At 36.9% G+C, this 25,249-nt stretch overlaps 1 protein-coding gene and 1 long non-coding RNA gene across 3 annotated transcripts in view; both read right to left on the reverse strand.

Moving 5' to 3' along the window:
• Positions 1-589: 589 nt before the first annotated feature.
• Positions 590-25,249, reverse strand: part of LOC106068746 (uncharacterized) — a 57,636-nt gene continuing 32,976 nt past the window's right edge. For both annotated transcript variants that reach the window (XM_056023580.1, XM_056023588.1), the window contains exons 3-4: positions 22,192-22,365; positions 590-920 (exon numbers count right to left, since the gene is read on the reverse strand). In XM_056023580.1, coding sequence (XP_055879555.1) covers positions 805-920; positions 22,192-22,365 — 290 coding nt within the window. In that variant the 3' untranslated portion in view covers positions 590-804. The remainder of the gene's footprint in view (positions 921-22,191; positions 22,366-25,249) is intronic.
• LOC129925137 (uncharacterized) lies at positions 10,689-11,135 on the reverse strand. The gene is made up of 2 exons (XR_008776919.1): positions 11,091-11,135; positions 10,689-11,048 (listed from the first exon to the last, which is right to left on the reverse strand). It is a non-coding gene; the product is annotated as an uncharacterized LOC129925137 (long non-coding RNA).

Below are 25,249 nucleotides of genomic sequence, written 5' to 3' on the forward strand. Positions count from 1 at the left end.
TTTACTGATATACTGAACCAATTTGATTTGGGACTTATATATTTTAGCGTACATTATTCCATGTCATATGTCGAATGTCAAAATGCAAGGGGCCCCCAAAGAGGTCAATCCCCCCGGGCCCCGAAATCCCTAGTTACGCCCCTGCAGCCTAAACATTTTAAGTTGTAACCATTTGCACTAGATAAAAGGTTGAATTTAATTTTGAAAAATGTTAAATTTATTATTTATGTATTAATGTATGAACGCCATTTGATATTTATTCTTTATAGACCTGCAGAAGTTTGGCCACATTTCCAGCTCAGAGTTCTTACGTTAGCAGACGCGTGGTATTAAGTTTTGCTTTGAAACAAAACAATCCATTCCAATGTTATGGAGCGTCTGTCTCATTAATTGATTCAAAAGATAAACTGTTTTAATTTTTTTTCCCCATTGAGCGTTACTGAACAGTCGAGTCATCAAACATTGAGATACGTTTTGATAGACATTTAAATTTAATTGTATTAGTTTCCATCTAGAATCTAGATTATTCTTGATCTAGATCTTGTTAGCAATGTTTACAATTACATGGAACAGACAACACCATACAAGATTTAGCGAGCAATATTGTAAAATATTGTTGTTGTTTTTTTGTTTCTCTTTTGTTTATTAAGTACTTTTTAATACAAAATTACAAAGATTTCAGTCACTTGTGAAGAACATTCTGGTATAAAGCTTTTCAGCCCTTGCGAAATGAAACTAGATCTAGTATCGGAATAAAACTCATAGTGTGGGCTCGCTTTCTTTACATTGGATTAACAAGTTCGACTACTTTTTTCCTGCACCAAATCTCATATAGTAGGCCCTGCCATCTGTATAATTATTGCCTCTCAATGCCATTAGTCGTCTGATAAGTTCATTTAAACTGCTTCTCTTGAAAAAAGCTGTGGAAATAAACAAAATAGTTAATGTTTAGCCTATACATTAGCTTGAAAACGTTTGATGAACGTTCGATTTCATATCATCATTTAACATATGTCTGTCTAACAGATCACTTGAAATACTAAAGTGCATTTAACAATCATATCAAGACACTTTGCAATTATTGTATAGCTGTTTAAAAAAAAAGCATTAGCCTTTCTGACTGAAATTAAATAATGCCAAATGCAGATTTATCATCAAGCTGTTTTCTGATGGTTTATCCCTGCAGTCTACACATATTTCTATCATTGTGTCAACTAAACAGATAAAATACAAGCTTAGCGCTTATTGCTTGGTGATGTGAGAAAATATGCAGGTCGCAACTGGGTCTGCATAGTCACGTGAATCACTGAACAATTCCTTAATTTTCGGAATTGAAAACATGGTCATTAACATAGTTCCTGTCTCACAGTTCAACGCTATCAAATAATTTGAATGTTTCAAAGCTATTTAATAGATTAAATGCATATAGACTGGCCGATTAAAGAGTTTTATTAAACGAAAATTTGTGACTTGCAATTTTGTGTACTTTATTATACAGCATTTATGAGCAGTATAAAAGTTAAGTATTCATATCTATTTCAGCCACACACCTATATATATTGTAAATAAGGAGGTAGTGTAGTTTTGTTTAATCTCTAAGAATGAAGATCATGCAATTTTTCATAATTCGGAAATCAGAATACAATAGATACCGGTATACATGTTTTCAAGATACATGAAGTTACTTCCTTCGGTCAGTCTATATTTATTTATGTCTATGATTGAATGTTTCACAGCTATTAAATAGTTTGAATGTTTCACCGCTATTAAATAGTTTGAATGTTTCACAGCTATTTTATACATTGAATGTTTCACCGCTCAATGTTTCACCGTTATTAAACAGTTTGAATGTTTCACCGCTATTAAATAATTCTAACATCTAACACAGGGCCGGCTTTATATTGATTTGATCGATTGCGTCCTATTGGGCCTCGAGCCTAACAGGGGCCCCACAATTCACATTTAGCATATCAATATCAGTCAATGACAGTCATGGCTCTTATCAAGGCTTTTAAAGATGTAGGACTTAAAGGGTTAACATATTTAGTGATTCATAAGATTTAGGTAACTTCATACATATATTTCTAACGTATACCGTATTCGCTTGGAAAGAAATTCACGAGCGCCATAATTTTAATCTTGTTCTTGGAAGTATTTCTAAAACGTATTCAGATGCCATGACATTTTTGTTTTGGAACCCTGTCTGATAAATCATGATCAGGAACCCGATGGGAATGTAGAATGAAAAATTGAAAGATTCCAAGCTGATCATAACGTGACTATCTTCATTCTTGAAGGAACATCCGAAACTTCATGTTCTCAATTGCATTCTACCTTGCTCTTATTCACTCTTATCATTCACACTCTCTCAGTGGCGTAGCTATGGTGGGGGAGGGGTGGGGAGAATGTGAAAATATCAAATATTACGCAAAATGCAGGGCCCCCAAAGAGGTCAAACCCCCTGGACCCTTAAATGATGGAAAATACCTAGCTACGCCCTTGCACTGTTTTTTTTTTTTTTTTTTTGTCTTTTTCTAGTGTTTATTTCTCGTTCTCTCTTTTATGAGTTTCAAATACTGTATTAGAACAAAGTCTGGCCAACCTACCAAACCAGATTCTAAAAAATAATTTTATTGAGTTAAGTGTTGTCTACTATTTGTACATTCTATTTAACACGCACGTTTAATCAGAATCATCATTTTCGTTAAAATACGACGACTGCTTAGCGTTCCCATTAGTGCCCGAGATGACAGCTACTAGATTCCCGCCTGCGTGTTACAATCGTTTGAAGTCTGTTTGCATAGGCATTGAAAATAAAAAGTTGGCATCCTATTTAGAAACACTCAAGAGAATCGATCAACCAATCGATCTGTTCACAAATGTATTGTACAGCCAAATCATTGATGTTTTAAACTGACTTAAGTTTCAAGTATAAAATAAACACATTAATAACATGTTCACTCAGTGAACTAATATTCTGGACGTTTGACTTCAAAAAATCGATGTATTCCCCATTAGTATTTGTTTCTTTTGTCTCAGATGAATATTCATGTGTTTGATTTCAAATCTTTGCTAAACCTTTAGTTTGAATCGATGTTTACTTTCATGTTGTACAACTAAGTTGTACAATTACGTAGGTCTGATGAGAACAGGTCAAAGTTGATATTTTCCTTTGTCCACTGACATTTCGACACAATGTTCATGTTTGGATAGTAAGTATAGTCGAAGTAGTTCATTTATCATTATCTCTGATTGTAATATTGCGTAATCAAGTGGTGGTCTCTCTCATAGCCACAGCCACATAACAAGTTACAGCCGACTCTACTTTCCCTCGCCACACTTTCAGAGGTGGTATGAGTCACGTGTTTGTGCTGTCATTTTTGCCCAAGGCCTAGATCTGAGTTCACAAAGGTCATGGTCATATCTCGAAAACAAAAATCATGATTGAGAATCAAATTTGCTGGTGCTTGAACTGGGTATGATGACTACTAGGATTATCAGAAAGCTTGCTAGTTCTCAATGAATTGAGTCAGTGGTATATTTTGTCACAGTTGCATGTTGCCTCAGCATATTAAAAAAAAATTGTCAAGACCAATGGAACTAAACTTCGGCGCTTCATTTAGCATTATGGACATTAGAGGGACAATTACGAGTCAGATTTGTCCCATAGGTTGGGCCTCAGTATTTAAAACAATTTATTTTTAATTTAAAAAGCAATTAAATCTAACTAAATTTAAATATTTGTCATTGTGTTGTTCAGAAAACATGCGCAGTGGCTGTCGTTGAGTGTCCCTTCGTAAACTTTGCTTTCATGTATATTTTAGTATTGAATTGTCTATTAGATCTAAATATTTGTGGTACTTTAAATGACGAAAACCAAATAACTTTTAAAAGTTTTTGTTGTTTCTTAAAGACAATTCCTCTCCTTTATAAAGCTTACTTTTTGTAAGAGAGATTACTCTGCTCTTAATAACTAATAAATGAAAGATCTTTAAAATATGGAATATATTTTTTTTACCCCGCTCGTATTCCCCCTTCCAGTACCCGAAAAAAATCCTGACCAAGCGCATATATGTAGGCCTATATAAAATTTCTTGTTTAGTGGTGTAAACTCAGCCAGGGCATGCAACAATAAAAGCTAGAGGCGTCTAGTGCTAGGCCTAATGATCTAGACTTAGAGAAGAGGTGCGCGAAATGTTCTTGGTCGTCTAGTTATTTCTCCCGCTGACGTAGGACTGTTCAAGATAAACATTGTCTAGACCAAATTTTAGAAGATAATATTTCGAAAAATTATAACGGTTGAACTAGAGTTTTCCCAGTTTGGCCAGTATAGTTTCGCGCAGGTACACCCCACAGGTATAAACCGCAGATCAGTATACCCCGCAAATATTACACAATAAGTAAAATACTAAAGTCGTAAAACCCGCACCCTTATATACCCCGCATGTGCGAACCGTGACTTGCCGTAAACTACCAGCACCTAAAGTTCTTTCATCGGTACTATTCGTTTTCTTGAGGTTTATAATGAGATATTCAAAAAAACTTTCTAATGTACATTTCACAACCACACAGCGAACTATAAGATAATATAATATAAAATAAGATCATTTTTATTGATCCAATCAAATGGAAATTCAGTTTAACTACAATTGACAACCTCAAGGTACAAAGACCCACCAGTATGTCTATAGATTCCGATATGCTGTTTATGAGTAAAATAATTTTTGTAAATCCCGCACTTTCGTTTGTAACAGCTTGTATAAACCGCGGTTTAAATGCGCGAAAGATACACATAAAAATCGTTAGAGCCGTTTTCGAGAACCATGTCCAGTGTTTATTTTGCTCGGAAAACTTTTTTTTTATTCTTCAATAAAACGGCCCGCATTACAACACAATTTTTTTATTCTTCAATAAAACGGCGCACATTACAACACAATTTTTTTTTCTTCAATAAAACGGCACACATTACAACACAATTTGTTTTTCTCGTCCTATAATTCTGTAAGTCCCATTTTTTTTCTCTTTCATCCTAAAATCGAATGGCCCGCTATCAGCTAATTTAAACTATGCACAAACACTTCTTTGGCCCATCATTTGTTGTAGTCCTAAAGAAAAAACAAAACATTCTCATCTGCTTGCATTATAACGCCATCCCCTCCACAACTTCAACACAAGTACGGCCCAATCTTCAAAACAACCAGAATTAACATTAAGCATACATTCTGTTACTAGATCTTGAGCAGGACTATTATTAGTAGTTATACAGTCCTTCACGTTTCTCGCCTACCTTGGGTTTGAACAGCTGTGTGAATAGAAATAAGAGGCGAGGCTTACATCAAAAACATGGGTGGTCAGTTTAGAACTACGTACTAAATTAGCTAAACACATAAAAGACTTCCGTATTTACTAGTCGGGAGGACGCCGTGGAACCAGCATTAAAGGGGAAATGAACCCTTTGTTTTCATCTCTGGGGCACATGATGTCAAACATACATCTAAGATTATCGAGTGGCCTTGTGGAAAGCACAACGACTAACGACCTTTACTTCCACAACCTACGCCCACTGGCGGATCCAGAACTTTGGAATGGGGGGGGGGCGATTTTTTTCCAAACCCTAACCCTAATGCCCAGTAAACCCTAACTCTATGCATAAACGTGCGTATATATATATATATATATATATATATATGAGAATTTTTAAAAAGCAGCATTTCTCAACCTTTGGTGAAAAACAAAACAACTTGGGCATCGCTATAAGGCTTTCAAATGGGGTTCGGGGCGAAGCCCCGCCGCCAAAAGCGTTTTCTTGCATTCTTCACTGTAGAAACGCATTCTTCTGATATCTACAACTCATTATTTATCAATGGAGTTCGGGGCGAAGCCCCGACGCCAAAAGCGTTTTCTTGCTTTTTTCACTGCAGAAAAGTATTCTCCTGACATTTACAGCTCATTATTTATCAATGGAGTTCGGGGCGAAGCCCCGCCGCCAAAAGTGTTTTATTGCATTATTCATTGCAGTAACGCATTCTCCTGACATCTACAACTCATTATTCATCAATGGAGTTCGGGGCGAAGCCCCGACGCCAAAAGTGTTTTATTGCATTATTCATTGCAGTAACGCATTCTCCTGACATCTACAACTCATTATTCATCAATGGAGTACGGGGCGAAGCCCCGCCGCCAAAAGAGTTTTCTTGCATACTTCACAGAAGAAACGTATTCTCCTGACCTAAAACTCATTATTCATACTATTAAAAAAGGACCTTTTGAATTATGTTGTACTTGAAAAATATTCTAATATGAATTTATAGGCCCTTAATACATTGCAAAAAATCCGATTTGTTCCTTGAAAAGATAAGATACCCCACATATTTAGATTTTGGCTTTGAGGATCTCCGCCGAAAAAAAATTATTCGATAAATAATATTCAATAAAATCAAAGTATAAATTGTGAGTTATAGACCCAAATTTATTTAACTAGAAAAATATCAGATTGAGTAAAGGTTAGAAAAAGGCGACTATGAAAAAATGATTTGGGTTTAGAACTCATCTCATTCATTTGAGTTTAGAACTCATCTCAATCGTGACTCTTATACTGAAAAATTTAGTTTGAATTCTAATTTTTTGAATGCAAAGTCTTTCTTAAAATAGTTATGATAAATTCATGTGAAATTACACAAACTCTGTCTGGAAATGGGAGGAGCGGTAGAGTGAAAATAATTAATCCTCGCTCCTTTAATAGTTTCTGCTAAAGATTGTATTTGGCATTAAAGAATAAAGGTGGGGCGACTCGATATAAGAATTTAATTTATAGTATATATAAATTATATTAGTGACAGATGTTTTTGTTTTGTAATTTCCTACATACAAAAAGAAAAAGTATTGGTTTGTCCGATGGGGGAAAGGCGATTGCATGAATCGCTCCTCCCACCTGGTACAACCCTTTTTCATTTAAATTTTACTAATGATAAAATTTGAGATTAGAGTGTGGTACGACATAATATACAATGAGTTCACATAACAATATATAGTTTATATTATATAGATATTCAACTAATTGTGTTCACAAACTATGATTCTCCATAAAAATAGGACCGGCCCCCCCCCCACTCAGAGGGCTAGAGTGGGAAGGGCAGTACATGCAATTTTCCCCTCCCCCAACCTCACCGAAACGGCCAAGATACAAGAATCTATATATTAATTCAACTAATTTTGTTCACAAACTATGATTTCTCCATTAAAGTAGGACCGCCCCCCCCCCCCTCAAAAGGTTTAGGTGGGAATGGCAGTAGAGATAAATTGGCAAACAGGGAACGACATAATACAAAGATCGGTTAAAATATCAATAACAAGTTTTAATCACATAGATATTTAATTGATTCTGTTAGCAAGCTGTGATTTCTACAAAGAAATTGGACCGCCCCCCCCCCACTCGAAAGTTTATGGGGGGGGGGGGGGCGGGATTGATACCATCGCCCCCTCCCGACCCCACCAAATCGGCCAACATACTAGAGGGAGGGGGCGAAATAATCTAAAAATAGGTTGAAATATAAATAATTAGTATATATTATTAACATAAGTAATGAATTCGTATACAAATTGTGTGAATTCTATACTAAAATTCGTCCGCCCCCCCTTCGGGGGGGGGGGGTGTCAGCCGAGTGGGGGGGGGGGCGATCGCCCCTACCGCCCCCCCCCCTGGATCCGCCAGTGCAGGCTACGCCAGGTACCTTGAGGTACCCATTAAAGTTCAGGGGACTCAGGGATGTCCTAATGAATCCTGAAATTTAAAATCCCAGTCGTCCCTCGATTCGGAAGCCAATCGCTTTACCACTAAGCTAACAAGCAGGACCGCCGCGAGGATTGTGGCCGCCTGCGTGCGAAATTTAAAAATGCCGCCCCCCCCTTTTTTTTTTATAGAACAAAAATCTGATTAAGAAACGTTGAGGGCCATATTAAATCTTATAATTAAGAGATAAACCTGGTCAATAGTATTATGCAAGGGTTAGGTAGTCCTACATATTGCGCAGGGACGTTTGTAACGGGCTTGATCTTCTTTTAAAATATTCTTTGTGTTAAGTAAGACGTCTCTGTAGCGGACATTTTATTTCACACAAAAGTGGTCACTAATGAAGTGCAATAGACGGAAGAAATTCGTCCATTTTGAGATTTAAAAAAAAATCCAGAAGAATCACACTAGCGGAGGCGTTTTGAAATGTTTTCTTCAAAACGTTTTGACCCATATTGTTGCATACGCCTCTCGCAACAAAGAGGTCTACATTTGACAAGGTCCTATTAGAAGATGAAACGACGTCTTCTACTTAAGATATTTTAATGTTTAAAACATTGGTACTAATGTCATTTTACTAATATTCAGACAAATTAAACTGAAAATAAAAAAAAACATCTTATTCACCGCCCCCTCCCCTTGTTGTTGGTCGGTCGTTGGCGTGTCGCTCCTAACAGCTAGTACAACTGAACCAATGTAGGGCTTTTATAGTTTTAATAAATAAACTTTAAATAACCTCAACAAAATTCCTATGTGATCAAGAACTCAACATAACTGTTATTACAATATTCACGATTTAACTTGAAATGAGATATAGATCTAATAGTAATGAAATAAACTGATCTTTAAACAAAATCTAGCTCACAACAAAACAACGTCTTTACTCTTTCATGTCTCAAGATCGTCTGCCGGTTTCACTTTTGCCTTACGCTAATTTCATCATCCTTAATGCATAACCACCATTCAATCGCTTAGCCTCTTCTAACCGTTACCTAAGGAAACTCACACACTCTATGACACTACTTTTTGTCAGGGTGTTGCTTCCCCCTCCCATTAGAGGTACTGCCCCCCCCCGATCCAAAGTTTGAGAAACGCTGCATTAAAATTACAGATGATCAATAATGCAAAACAGAATAATAGTAATAATAATCCAATACAGAACACTTGCTCATTTTTTTAAAAATAAAACACTTAAAAGAAATGTAAATTCCGTTATATAAAATTAGATATTAATTAGTTCTTATATTAAATATTCATAAAACAGCGTTTTTAACTAGTTTTACCAAAAAAAAGAAGATATTCGAAAATGTATTTTAACCTAGAACACAAATGAACTTAATGTAGATCTACATCTAGACTCTATAATCGGCCAAAAATATTCTACTCTCAACTAACAGCGATTTCAAATAAAAGTGAAAATTTTTATTGGGCGGGCTATTCGACTCGAAACAAATATTACCAATAGCCCGCGTAAATTCAAGGCCAGAAATGAGTCGGAAAAGTATGGAAAAACCTGCGGGAATCCCTCGCGCGCCGCTTTTTTTTAAATATAAAGTTTCAATAATAACTTCTTATTGTACGAATATCGTTTCACCCCACCCTCCCCAAGTTTTCAAAAGATAATGGAATCATTAGAATTTATATCAAATATTTAAGTAATTTTTTATTACTAAGCCGCCAACAATTTTTTAAAAAGGAACCTTGGAATAATGATTTGGCCGCCCCCTTTCATTCGGCCGCCTGCGTGCAATGCACACATTACACAATAGGTAGAGGCGGCCCTGCTAACAAGCACCATGTATCGGCCATTGTAGCCAGTATTAGCTTTGTTGAAAGCATGAGCTTCTAGCGACAGTTACAAAAGATGAAGCTTCAAAGATTTGTCGAATTTGTCCGAAGCAAGGACCTGATGAGTTCCTGCGTTTTATCAGGAAATATCAGCAATCAAGATTCAGTCCCGAAAATCGTCTCGGTTAATTAGCCTTCCTTCTGACAAGGCGGTAAGTGGGGCAATATAAAGACAAGTTTTTTCCCAAACTAGACTTGGTCAAAACTTTGTAGCGATCAAACAAATATGTCTCACTAATTTAGCAATTGTTTTCATTGGACAAGAGCTGGTAACAAAAAAATTTTTTGATAAAATCGTTGATTGTTTTGCCAGAAAGCATGTAAGATTTAACACCTATATATATATAATTCTCTTCGTCGCTCAAAGAGTTTAGACAAGAAGAAGAAGTAAAGGAAAGATCACTCTCTTATTTCTTCGGATAGTTATCCCAAGAAAAAACAAGAGAGGGGAGAGAACAAGTGGGTATTCACACGTCGCTACGGATGGCTGCGCGCTGGACTGTCAAACCCTGCCCGCTCCCATCCCCCTTCGTCCTGCGGGAGGTTTGGAATAAGAAGTAAACTATCTTCAACTCTGAAGGAACATCCGAAACATGTAAAACATTTTAGAAACACTAAATAGCAGGACCGGACTTAAGCATTGTGGGGCCCTATTCGAAACGGATTTCGCGGGGCCAAGTTTGGGTATGGAAGCGGACAATAAGTGAAATTTAAGAGTTTGTATTAGAAAATAAATTCGTCTATGCATTTTATTCATTCTTTACTACGTACAGAATAACCTTACTAGCCTTGCGTGTAGCAAAGTCATACAGTATATCATGATAATTCTGTTTTCTACATAGATCACGCTCAATAGCAAGAATTACCAAATGTTTCAATCTATCTTTGAGAATTGTTGACCTCAAGTAATTCTTCATTAGTTTGAGGCGCGAGAAGCTTCTTTCACCAGTTTACACAATTACGGCTAATATATTGTTACGAATCTCACTATCCAGGCTCTCTGCAAACTGCACCATACACCACCAACTTAAAGAACTTGACAACTCAGGGCTCCAAAGTAACGTAACACTTTAATAGTTGAATAAATAAAAGCCAATACTGTACAATTGGCAACACGTACACTGTACAAATATCTCTCCGATAACACCGTTCCGCCGTATCAACTCTTGCACTGGCCTCTCCGTCTCGTTCCGGGCTTGCACTGGGTTCAACAGTTCAGGACTGACTTCACACACTAGGCTCGTTGTGTCGGACTCGATCGCAGACCAAGATCAAGACGCCGTTCGTCTCAACTGTACTTGATAGTACTCCGCACTGAACCGTCGTAATGCTCCGTACAGAACCACACCGCTGAACTGTGCTGTAGTCGACCGGACTGTAGTGAACCGGGCTCTCAACCCCTGCCGTGAACCTTCTGTCGTGAACCTCGCTGTATTGAGCCCCTTTTCTCGACCGTCTTGACTGCGACACCTCCGCTCTTATATAGGGTCCCTACTGGTCTTCTCGAACCGGAAAGAACGCTGCTCGACGTTTCTAGGTGGTCAGATGACTACAACTCTCGTGACGCTCCTGAGCTCTGTTCACGACGTCGATCCTTCCCGGACCGCCGTCGATCCTTCCCGAACCGCCGTGTTGACACTCGTCTCGGCTGACAGTCGTAACTCGTCTAGCGCTGGCCTGGGGCGATTTGCGTCGGCTGACTACACACACACCACTACCCCCATCTGTGCCACCACCAGGTTTATAACAATATAATGCCGTTTTTATTTATCGCGCGTAGGATTGGCGTTTTCCATGTTGAATGACACCCCAAAATGACAATTTTCGTCCAAATATTTCCGTATATTTTAAGGACTTTTTCGTATATTTTGTAATTTCGGCAGATTTCCAGGAGCTCCTGGTAAATCGACAGGAAGGCGCGGGAAATCTGTTTTAAGTTATAAAATGTTTTAATTTAATAATGTTACAAATGAACAGTGATAGGTAGAGGTCAACGTATGACCCCGGCGAGATGACACAGCAGCGAGTGTTCTCTGGAATGTAGGCCTACATGTATAAACAAAGACAGGATGTGACGTGTCCCTACGTGTTATTCCAGAAGGTACTAGCAATGTCCAGTGACAGATAGAGGTCACAACTTGTGACCCTGGCAAGATGACACTGCAGCCGATGTTTTCTGGAATCGACATGTATAAACAACGACAGGATGTGACGTTTTCTCACGTGTTATTCCAGAGGATATTAGCCGTGTTTGTGCAACTTTGGACAAGCGATTAGGGACTCTATATAAGCCAGAGAGTAAATGTGAAAGTCAGTCGTGAGTGAGTCGTCGGTACTGTTGTCTACTGTGCGAGACAGTAGAAGAAAGATGTGTACGACTCGATGCAAGTTAACTAGGGTAGAGTTAACTGGAGTGAACTGCTGTCGTTAAAGTCTATACAGCGAACTACAGTGGACTTGAGCCGCTACAGTCGATACAGTCGATGTAAGACGTATGCGGCTCTGATTCGGTAGACTTTGAGTACGACTTGGTTCAGCTTTGGGAGACCTGGAGCGACACTGGGAAGTGTGTCGTTGGTCTGTTCTGTGGAATACGGCTCAATGCAAGTTGAGAAGAGATGAATTGCAACGAAGTGAAGAGATGAATTGCAACGAAGTATAGCTAACTGTAAACTGACAGATATTGTACATTCTTCTACGCTACATGTTACAGTAACAAATTGTTAGAGTTAATAGTCAATAAAGTTATATGAAGCTGAGAGTTTAGTCGTCAAGTTCTTTGCAATGTTTTTATTTGTGTGTCTACTAATACTTCTAGCCAGAAGATTCAGAAATACGTAACAATATTTTATACACCTTGAATTAGCGCGGGTCCTATGAAAGTGCGGGGCCCACTGCGGTCGCATAGGTTGCAGTGGCCTAAGGCCGGCCCTGCAAAATAACGGCGTATGCTACGCCGCCGGTCGACTAGTTATTTTATATTAGTAAAACAGATGTGTAGACCTTACAAACAGATATGTAGATGTGTAGATCTTACAAACAATTGTGGAGACCTTGCAAACAGATTTGCCGACCTTACAAACAGATGTGTAGATCTTGTACCTTAAATTAACAACAGACACGCGTTGTTGTTGAAAAAAAAAAACATGTGCGGTGATTTATTTCGTTTTTGGAGAACATAAAAAATACAACTGCCCCTCCAGGCATCATATACCATTGATACATCACTCCTGCCACCCCCGTACACATGGTGAGAGTTTCAAAGTCAACATTATATATGCTTAGAACACAATGTATTGTCATAGTTGGAATAAAGTCAGTCCTTTCTCTCTCCAAATAACATACACATATCACGTGACGGACGTGACGTGGACACTATATTCTTCCAACAGCTGACTGCATTGGAGAATCGAATTCTATTTTTGGAGTCTCCTCCTTGTAACGGTTACAACATAATCACACTGTAAAGGTTTGCTAAACAATAAGGCCCTCAACCCCCCACTCCCACTCCAAACTATTAAGTTCCGGGTCAAAGAGTTATGCTTACGCCATCGTCGACCGAGACAAAAATACATTTTATCCTATAAGTTGACTGGGTTATTTTTGGCGTCCGAAATGGCGGGCTCGCCTCCATACAATCGCGTTTAAGTACAGCTCGGAGTCATTTTGTAACTCTCGACACTTTATTTTAGGGGTCACTTCTATTTGTCCTAAAACAGAAATAATTTTTAGAGAAAAAGAAACTGGAAACTATAAATAGATACAATTATTGTCTAGATTTCAGACGATACTGAAAACTAAAGACCGATGTGGGATATAACTAGCAAAACTTGTAGGGAAAAAAAAAAGAGATAAAGAAATAATTATTTTCTTGTATGAAAGTGTTTGACGTAGTCCAAAGATTGCTTCTTTCTTAGTTTCTTTCTTATGCCAACAAATCGTGACTTTTTGTTTGTTTGTTCGATGTACTCTTGTAAAACTCTTAAGAGATCTCTACCACGGATAGCTGATAGCATTGTATCATTTGACAGGCTAGATCTAATACCATTCGTTTAATGTCTATAACATGAGCAACTATAAATACATCTTGATTAGACATACGAGGAAAATAAAAAAAAAGCAATTCGTTCCAAATAGAAACACGACTCGATAAGAATGGCAAGTGCCAAACAGAAGACATTAAATGCTTTTAATTAATGTAGTCTTCATAGAAGCAGAAGGCACTTATATTCACTGTTAGAATAAAAATTACAACAAATTTTAGTATGGGCTATTTAAACAGAATCAGCTCTGATTTATATCATGTAATTATTCGCATACAGCCAGAAGTCAGCAATATAGAAAATATGATCAGTCCTGCAGGAATCCGCCATATTTCAAGGGAAGTTAAGTCTGCTAGTGTTATATAATAAGGAAGTCAACACAATTCTCATCCATAGGAAAAACTCACTCTTATTATATTATGGGAGCTTTTTTTTTACAATACTTCAATTTAAGTCAGATCTTCACGGAACCAGCAGAAACCTGGATCCAGGAACCTGGACAGCTTATCTCAAAAATGGCTTTTACGATTTTCCTAGAAATGTAACAGTTGATGTATATCGCTGAGAAAAGAATTACTAGCTCGTTGGCCACACGGGAAGAACTCTAGTTTGACCGTTATAATTTTTCAACGTAAAAAATAAATACATTTACATTTAGCTGGAGACTATACCTAGGTCTAGAGCAAACAAGGCGTAGTTAGCCGTCTTATCGTTTTAGTGTAAGCTATCTTGACATGACCAACGCATAATTTTTCGACTCAGAACCGGACACAACATAAATGAGACAACATATGTTCCGGAAGCTAAAAGTCGGGACTAGCGAAACCTGCCTTCGTAGAGCATCACCAGAGAATGCTGACCATGTCCTTCAAAGCTGCATACTATATATCAAGTGGCCGGAACAAGACTCTGGCCCCAAAACCCTACTGTAGAAGAAAAACTGTACAAAGAACTGCCTGATCTGGAAACCACTGCCCGGTTCATCTCTGATTTAATAGGATTACTGATCTGAACCCCCCAACATGCAAAATGAGAACGAAGAAGAAGAAGCCGTATTACCGAAATAATGCGATAACAGTAAATATAAAGTTGCTTCAATTCTATTGAAGTTTATAAGCGTTTCTTATATTCTTACGTAGATCTAATATAGATAACATCTAGAAAATAGATCTAGAAGTAGATCTAGACTAGATCTTAAGAGTTCTAAATAAGAACTTTGGGTCTAGCAGTGGCGTAACTAAGGAGGGGGGATGGGGGGGGAGAATTTTAAAATCCCCCCGGGCCCCCACCTAGGGGGGGGCCCCAAAATGGGTGTCCGAAATTTATTTGTAAATACATAAATTTAATATATTTGATTGACAAATAGTGTCAACGGGTGTCTTTTTTTTTTCAACATTTCTGGATTAAATTTATCACAAAGACTAAACCTAGATCTAGGTCTATCAGTACGTTGACTTTGTTGACATTTTAAAAATATTTTTTCCCACAGAAATTAAAGTTTTTTTTTAAAGTTAGTTTTACATTTTAAACTTTGTTGCCACGAATAAAACTGCATGATATACAGCGAATTCCAGGTATCTTGTTACCTTTACTAATAATATATCTAAATGACGAGTATTTTATGGCTACACTAATTAACCTTGAAGCAAAATTTACAGAATCGAATATAACAGATCCAAAAGTTATTCTTAATAATGCTAGAATAGTCCATTATTCGGGTTTGGCATCTATAATTTAAGAATTAAACTTCACAATCGAGTTATTACCCCTCTATTCATCTTTCCTCAATCCAATGGAAACTCTATTTTTATTTCCATCTAATCCTTTTGCTTTCGCACAAAACATAAACAACAAACAATAACGTAATATCATATAATATTAGCACATCCTTCCTTTTGAAGTTATTATCACACCCTTCTATTTAAAGTTATTAAGAGTGATATCTACTAGCAGGGCCGGCCCTAGCATTTGCGGGGCCCTATGCGAAACGGATCGCGCGGTGCCTAGTCTGGGTAGGGATGAGCATAATGTCAATATTATTTTTTTTTTAATTAGAAAATAGGCCTACTTTCGTCTTTGCAATAAATTTTTATCAAATGAAAGCTCGCAATGCCACTTTTTATTTATAGGCCCCCAAAAATGTCAATTTCGTCTATTCTTTAGGAGATTTGAATAAATTTTTAAAAAGTTCAGGACTTTATCGTATATTTTGCCTTTTCATGAGATTTCCTGGAGGCCCTGAAAAATCAGGAGGTCGCGAAAAACCTGTTATTTTATATACGTTATAATGGTTTATTTTTAATAATGTACACTTAGAATTAGCGCGGGTCCTATGAAAGCGCGGGGCCCACTGCGACCGCATAGGCTGCAGTGGCCTAAGGCCGGCCCTGTCTACTAGAAACTTTAACAATTCGTCCATTTCTGGTTGTCTTGACTGGCACAACAAGTTCTCTAGACGTTGGTCTATAACTGTCAGTTTCGTTTGTTCCAACAGTTTGCAGTTCATTGTCTCCATCGGTATCATAGTACCCAGAGATGTTTTCATCGAAACTCTTATTCAAAAAGCGTTGATATCTTCTGTATGTTTTTCCGTTTGTCTTTATGATGTAAGATCTGGGAGCTGAATGTTTTTTTATGACAACTGCTTTCTGCCATGTTTGACCTAGACGAACTCTCCGACAGAATAATCTTTAAGTAGTCTTGCTTTTGCATTGCATTTCACTTTGCTTTTCATCTGGCGTTCGTTGAGTAATGTCTCTGCATTTTCAGCTACCGATGGTTTCAATAGTTTGGGATCAGTTGGAATGATTCCCTGAGTCTTCTACTCGTCAGCAGTTGTGATGGTGAACAAGGCAGTCCACTTATCGGAGTATTTCTATACTCGAGCATAACGAGATGTGGATCTTTCCCACTTTTGTATGCTCTGAATCCTTTTGCTTGCGCAGAAAACATAAACAACCAACAATGACGTAATACCATATATTATTACACAGAATCTTCTTCATGCAGTGGAAAATTAATAATTTTTTGCCTATCTGGAATTCTGGTCAAAGCTCCTGTGCCCAATTAATATAGTTCGGAAGAAACTACAAAAGTCTGGACTGCATATACGGGAATCTGCTAAAGAAATTAGTACCCTTTCATGCTTTCTGCAAAATGATGAGAAACTAACAAAAACCCAATCCATCGAAAAAGCAAAAGAAGGTTCTGAATACTATGGATTCCCTGTAATCAAAACAACCAGAAGAAAGAAAAGACTTGATGGGAAGTTGAGTTCTAATGTAGGACTGTCAATAGAACTGCAATTTAGACGTGTTGCGACAGAAGTGCTGGACAGATTTCAAAGGCTGGAAAGAAAATGGATACCTTAGGGGTTTCTTCTTGAACCAAGTCATCTGTTAGATGAAGACCTGCTTATGACAAACTGTGCTACTTTTCCTGTTTGTATGATGAAATAAATGGCAAATCGCTTTTTTTTCAATGATGTCATTGATGCACGAGCACTTTTCATCAACAAACCAGTAATACAATCACCAATAGACATATTGAGGAAACAGGCTTCATATGGTAATTACGTGTGCTCAAACTTTGCAACCTCCTCCGAATACTGCTAACTCAGGCCACTTCCATTACGTCATGTGAGAGATCATTCTCAAAGCTCAAGTTCATCAAAAGCTATCTCAGGAGCACAATGACACAAGAAAGGCTTATCATGGCTTTAATGTCAGTGAAGTAACAAATACTAGAAAGTATCGATGTAGTTGATGTTATAGATGTCTTTGCTGCACAGAATGCACGACGTGAAGCGATATCAATTTAGATTTGTCACTTGTGAATTATTTAAGTAATAAACAAAGGTATTATTAATTAAAAGAGTCTTGATTACTTTTTGTTAAGTTTACTATTATACTGAACCAATTTGATTTGGGGCTTATATATTTTTGCGTACATTATCCCATGTGATATGTCCAATGTCAAAATGCAAGGGGCCCCCAAAGAGGTCAATCCCCCCGGTCCCCCAAATCCCTAGTTACGCCCCTGGGGTCTAGTGTTAGATCTAGATGTCCATATAATGAACATACCAATAAATAATCGCAAAAGTATGCCTTCTCGTTGGCCGAATTAAAACAAGGTTACAAAGACAGTTTGTGTGGAAACAAAAACTCAAAATCGGCCCCCGAAGTGGTCCACCTAGGCAGGTAAAAAGACAGGTATCAGTATTTTCAGAAAGAACATCAGAATTAAATTTGACCAAAGACAAATGACAGAGAAGAATGGAGAAAGAAGGTCCAGCAAACCAAAGGATAGGTGAAAGTGAATGTGAAGTTAAATGAGAACCTGGCCTAACTGATGTCTTATAATGAATATCTAATTAATCTAATTGTTATGTAAATGGTCAATCTCTAATTCCTCAAAAAAAATAAATTTCCTTTCGTTAAGTGTTCTATACATTTCTGAGGATATAGCAGGCCCGGGTACGCTATTTTTCTTCAACGTGGCACTCGGGTGGAAACGATCATTTGAGGAAGTGGTTAGGCTAAATGAATAACGAAACAAAACTCCTGTGGTAGTGTCCAAGGGAATGCAAGAGCTTTCCCATTGCACGGTGCAGAGTTGAAAGAGAGCTTCCACGTCCCTGCCAATAATCCTTGCGCCGTTCCTCAAGGGACCGTTACACTAATGGCGAGTCCTGCACGGTTAGATTGGTAAAACATAGGAAAATGTCGGAGGTTCCTGGTGTACTCGGCATTCTAGTCCATGCACCCGGAGTGCCAGATATGTCGGAAATAGCAATGCTTTACAAAGGCATTGACCTGGATCTCTTCCAGACAGAACGGTAAGCAGGCTTACATGCCTAGAGCTCGAAGAGACTTCGGCTCAGCTCTTTTGACCAACATATAGTTATAGCAGGTCACGCGATAATATGAAAAATTACTTATTAATTGTTGTTTTAAATTTTGTTCAACTTATATGCATACTAAATATATTTTTTCTCTTTAAACTAAACATTTTTTTGGGAGGGGGGGGGGGAAATGTAGTAGTTAGTATGACAGAACTTATCTAACTTAGCAATACAAATGTAAACAAAAATTATTTTTTTTTTACAAAAAACAAAAATCGTTTGCATAAATGTGTTAAAAATATGGCTGATGGGTAGCTCCCCTACTAAAGAGCCTCAAGTGTTTGTTACTATCAATAGAGAATAGTTGTAAAAGTGGTGTATTTTTATGAAAAAACTGCTTGCAGAAGTGATTTAAAAAATTTGATTTTTTGCTTTTATAAAAGAAAAAAGTAGCCGTTGCATCAGAACTTTGAATGGACTAGAATATTATGATGTCGGATTTTCAATATCTTTTCTAGTTTACGAGATCTAAACGAGACGGACGGACAGACATTTCACACAAAACTAATGGCGTCTTTTCCAATAAAAATGTGAAAGTTCTAGCAGCTATCGGTGTTACGGGGTTGATACTTGAATGGATCCAAAAAATTTTAAAATTGTATTTTTATTTTATTATTTCTGAAGTTTAATAATGAGGTAGGCCCTATTGTCTTTTAAAAACATAGATTTTAAAAATGTTTCTCTTGTTTAAAGTTAACGTTTGAAGAGCATGGAAAAGCTTTAGATATTCATCTATGGCAGAAATACTAAAAAATAGCCAGCTTTTTTTTTGTATTCGATGTACAGAATAGTAGAAAAGCTATGTTGTTGTTTTTTTGTTTGTTTGTCTGTTTGTTTGTCTTTTAAGTTATACGATAATTTGTGTGTCTGTGTACTTTTTGGCAGAATCAATATGTCTGCTGTTTAGAGCTCATTTTAAAAAAATTAAGTTGGCAACATTAAAGTTCAATTTTGCGTCATAGTGCATGAAACGGATTTCAACTGCAGAGCTCAATCTATAGCGGTGTGGATATTATCACTAGAGCTATTTCATCTTTTCCCACCAAAAAACAAATAAAAAAGTCCAAACGAAATCATAGATTACTTTTAAGATGAAAAAGTACATTTAAAAACAAATAATAAGACCTTAAAACAGTAACTAACAAAAATATTTATCAACACCACATTATATATACCTAATACAGTGCATTTCATTATGATTTATGTGTAAGCTAATGAAGTAGAGAAAGAATGGTAATAATGTGGGAAAGTTATCGCCCCTGGCAAACCGTGACTCTATTCTAAGTCAGCCAATGACATTTATTCATCATCACTAGGGTTGTCATAGAGACTACTTAATGTATGTATGTAGGGCACTTGTGGTCCAATAAGTAGAACTAGGCGAATTGTTTGTGGTATTGCTTTAATGAGCACGGTGTGAAATAATCTGGACAAATGAAGATTTATGACTTAACTCTTTCTCTCCGTAATTATTTACCACATTCTAGTGAAATATAGTGGAATCAACGCTGGTATCGTCAGTTAGGAGGGAAAGAGTTAAGTTTTCAGGGAATTCCCACTCTAAAAGTTAACGACAGTAATCTGCTGTTTGTTTACAGTATGATTGTAACGATACAGTTTGCGTTCTCTAGACTCTAGGCATTGAATTATTGATAGAGGGAAGAAGACCAAAAATATAAAGAAATGTGGTGGTGATGTAATGGAAGGAAGCTAAAGAAAAACATTAAACAAAAAAAAAAAAGTAAGAAGATGAGGACATAATTTTGTCTAAATAGACAAAGTAAACAATGTCAAGGACTCTCATATTGGACGATCAATGTCCCCAACTAAATAATAATAAATACTTTGTGTTACAAAAGTAAAAGCTTGGCACGTTGATTCTACAATGCTGAATAGTGAACAACAAATGGTTCATTCAAATAGTTCGCTTATCAATACTTTCGTATTGGATACAGAGAATACAGTTCAATACACCTTCCACTAAGAAAGAAGGAGTTCTTCCCCTTGTTAATCCTTACATTAAATAAGAAACGTATTTTTTTACTTTGTGTGTGTGTGTGTGTGTTGGTAGTTCATTACTCTCTATTATATTTCAAAGTTTGGGTTTTAAAAATTAATTTTAGATCGAGATGTTTTATTTAGTTAGCTGTGAAGAATCACATTTTTTTCTGATGTTTTTGTACATTTTTTTTAGCTGCAGAAGCTTTGACAAAAGATCGTTCTTGGTTCAGTATTGGTCTAAGGTTGTATTTTATAACTTTAGGTAACATAAGATAAGATAAGGCTGTATTGTTTCTATTTTTATGTTCTTTAACTTTAACAGTTTTAGGGCATGATTTGTCTATATCAAATTAAACTATTTTGATGTGTAATAAAAAGAATGCGAACATCTGTTGTTGTTTTTAAATGCTTTAACGTCATACAATGCAAGAAGCGAAGTGCGTGAATTCAATTTATTTTTAACTGGCTAGAAAAATGTCAAGTCATTTTCGAAAGAGCAGACGTCGATAACGGTTGAAAAGAATTGTCGAGAATAATAGTTTTTTTTGTTGTTTTTTTAACAAGATAATGAATGGTTTTCACATTTATCCAAAGTGTTTTATTTACGAATTATTTTAAAAGATTTAATTTGAAATCCGTTATACAGAAGTTTATTGAATTGCACCGAATTCTCTTTATTTCAGGAGACTCTAAACCTATTTATAGCTACTGTGGGCGTTACGGTTAGTTGTCCCACCAACCGAAGATCATGTTATGTTTCTAATTGTAGCTTGAAAGTTCGGTAATAATATGAATTTATAAAAGTACTTGAATTATCAATCTTTTGTTTTGAGGGTAGAACATAAGTTGTTGTTAAGCTTTATACGTTTCTTTCATATCTATGTGTGATTGATGAAGTGCACAAAGGCAACATCCAGTAGATCTAAACATCTCCAGCGTTGGTTGGGGTCGGGAATTTAAACACAAAAAAGACATTCAGTGCATTTAAAGTCACTGTAACTTCAACATGGTCGCAAGACATTTTCTGTCCACATTGTGTGTGTGTGTGTGTGTATGTGTGTGTATGTGTGTGTGTGTTTAAGTGAAACCTAACACAACCCCACCCTCTTGTCATTACAAAATATTTCTAGATTCTGTCCTTTAAATATTATAGAGCTTTTTTTTTTTTTTTTGGGGGGGGGAGGGCGGCGATACTGCGTTTAAATAAATGAGAACTATAATATCTTCTGGTTTAAAAATATCTTTAAAGTATTTGTAATCAACATGTAAATTAACAAAAGTAGCCCTACGACGCCCCCCCCCTCCCAAGCCCTTTTATCGATTCCGGCCCTGGATCCGCAGAGATAAATGGAATAATAGTTTATAAAACATTCGCTTATCACTTGTTTACCATTTACATCTAGCCTCATTTATACATAGACATTCATAGCAGAATATTCTTGCTTCTTCTCAATAGTCATTCGCTTAGTTCATGCTGTGGTCTGAAGAAACACACGCACACACACATACATACACACTGTATTGCTCTGCAGCTCAGAAGGTCAAATCTATTTGGTCAAATTTAATGTGTCCAGTTATTTACGTCCATTTTCTCTAATCCTACTTGCCTAATCTTTTGGCATCGTAAATTCCTCTTTTCCTAAAAGCTTCTGGAAGAAGGAAGTTGCTATATCCCGACAGTCTCTGCAGTCTTTTGTTGACATCCTCGTCATCCTGGACGTACTCGACAGCTTCAGGAGGCTCAAGGGGAGATAATTCCTGGATGTAGCGGCTGGAAAGTTCTGCAGGAAATAGGAATAGTAAAAAAAAAAAAAGTTAAAAAAAAAGACTACTGAAACTATCTAAAGATTTTTTTAAGTGCCCTATGTCATAGGTGTAGCTAGGAGGGTGCCATACCGCATTGGGTAACACCAACCCTTGTGACGCTGCTGCCGCAGGTAATGACTGTCAAAACTAGTACGTAAGCTATTTACACTGAAACTGTCAATCGTAGAGTCAGTTGATGAGCTGAAATGTCACAATAGTCCATAAAAAAAACAAGAACAATATCTTTAAAATACTTTTTAATAAAAGCTTATATTAGGTGTAATTGTCAGCAATACAGGTTTCTTGTTAGAGTCATTTAACGAAAGGCTCTCATTATAAAATAGTTTATGTTAATAATTGTCCTTGAAGTATTCTGGAAATTGCTGCCGAGTGCCCGAAATATCTCGGTGATGTGTACATTATAAATTATGATAATTTTATAGGGTTTAAAAAAAGGTCTATTGTATTGTGTTTTTGTTACATTCTGAGATTTTGTTATTGGCTAGCTATTTAGCAAAGTAAACTAATTGTGCGAATTTACACACACACAAAATTGTAAGATCAGTCGGAAGTATCGTTAGCTGCTTAATAAGCCAACAAAGTGTTGTACTATACAAGATCAGATCAACAAAGTGTTGTACTATACAAGATCAGATCAACAAAGTGTTGTACTATACAAGATCAGATCAACAAAGTGTTGTACTATACAAGATCAGAGAGATACCGAATGAACCGTTTGGCTACATAACTACATAACCCTTCCCCCCCCCCCACCTCGCCCCCCCCCCGCATGTCTTGAGATTGGACAAGAGCGCACTGTGTAACATTTCTTGTAACAAGGACACCCGCGCACTGAATGAGAAGCCTTGAACATGTACCAAGTGTATCATGAGTGGTCACAGTGTGAGAAGCCCTGAGCTTATGTGACCTCAGATTCTCACAAGACTTTTAAAAAATAAAGTTTAATTTACTTGTATGTTAAAAATTGAATCACACGCGCACACTCACACGATTGTAAGTGTTAACATTGTGTTTCTGTTCTGTCAGCGTACACTTCAGGTCGGTCTTGGCTAGAGAGGCGAGCTACAATTACTGCCTTCTATTTATACATGTATTACAAAACCAATCTAAGATTGTATTGTTCTTTACGCACCATTCATTCCTTGTTGGGGGGGACAACATTATGTACAGTGAAGAAGCAGACATATGCCATTATTTTTGTTTACAATAGTTTTCATTGAATTAATAGAAATGTTTAATTTACCAGATCAAAATGTCAACTCGGGTGGGCGCACTGTTACTCGAGGCAGTTTCTAACTAATTACTTGAAACCCCAAAAAATCAAATTAATAATTCAAAAATAAGCAAAAAAAAAATATATTTGAAAACGGCCTATTACATTTATCTTCTTTCAAATAGAACACACACAAAAAAAGTTAAAATAGCCAGTTGGATTTAAAAAATCTAGATAAAGGAGTTAGATTGTGTTGACTCATAAAGCAACTAATTAGGCCTACATGAACAAACAAACAAAACAAAAGTATATCCAATTAGCCTAATAAAAAAGAGCGCCAAAATGCTAACCAACGTAACACGATAGAGGAATCAAATGAAACGTTGGCAAGGCAAAACAAACAAATGTAATGGCCTCAGATAAAATAAATTCCCAGACTAGCAGAGCGAACGAGGTCAAAAAGAAAATCTGAACTTCAAAATCAATATTTATCTTGAATACAATGTAACCGGCGACCTCAAGATTGGAGCGTAGACATTGACCCCGAGAATACGATGTAGCCACTAACTTCGAAAATAAAATGTAGCCACTAACTTCGAAAAAAATAAAATGAAGCACCCGGTCTCGAGAAGTCGATAAGACAATATATAGCAACTAATTTTGAAAATACAATGTAGCCACTAACTTCGAAAATACAATGTAGTCAAAGGCAATAAGAGTTCAATATATTTACTATTCTCGAGAATGCAATGCAGCCACTGGTCTCGATAATACATTGTAGCCACTCATCTCTAGCATACAATTTAGTTAGAGAGTATGTAGAGAATGGGAATATAACGTAGCCACTGAGCCTCACACCATCTCAAATGAAAAGCTAGGCCTACTATGAGAAATGTGAACAGCAGCCGATGGATAGGACATGAAACACATGAAAAACAAAATGAACTGAGAAAGACTTTGAATGTATTAGGAATATGCTGGAGAAAGCTAGAAGAGGTCAGTTCAAGTTAGATTCACCAGATGTCCACGTTGGCCTAGAGCAGTGTTTCCCAAACTTTTGACTTATGTGTACCCCGTGTATAATTTTTGTAATGCAGAACACCCTTCAGAACACCCTTCAGAACACCCCTCCCACCACCTCAGTTTGATTCATTAACAGAACATAATAAATGGGTAGTTTAAAAAATCAGCATAGTTAATGAGGTGCAACGTGTACCCCCTTCAAAGTCTTCCCGTACCCCTCGGGGTACGCGTATCCCACTTTGGGAAACACTGGCATAGAGTGTAAACATTTCCAGCTTTCTACCCACAAACTCACACATAAATGATGTATCGTAATGCATACAGAACAGAAAGGAATGAGTTAAAGTCTTGAAGGGAACGCTGTACATTTGTTTATCATTGGAAACTGCAGAACCAAAACAACACATTTTTAATCAACCTCATTATACACTTCATATAAGTAAGGCTGTTCTTATGGAACTCATTATTGAAAGCTCCTCAAGATCTTGAATTTTTCTTTTGATAAACGCAACCTAATGGTCAAGGTATAGTCGTGGCACAATGAACAAAAGAAAACAAAAACTCTCCATAAACTCAGAGAGAGTATTCTTCTCATAAAGTAG

The sequence above is a fragment of the Biomphalaria glabrata genome, chromosome 1 (assembly GCF_947242115.1).
Source record: "Biomphalaria glabrata chromosome 1, xgBioGlab47.1, whole genome shotgun sequence".
In the NCBI taxonomy this organism is placed as follows: domain Eukaryota; kingdom Metazoa; phylum Mollusca; class Gastropoda; family Planorbidae; genus Biomphalaria; species Biomphalaria glabrata.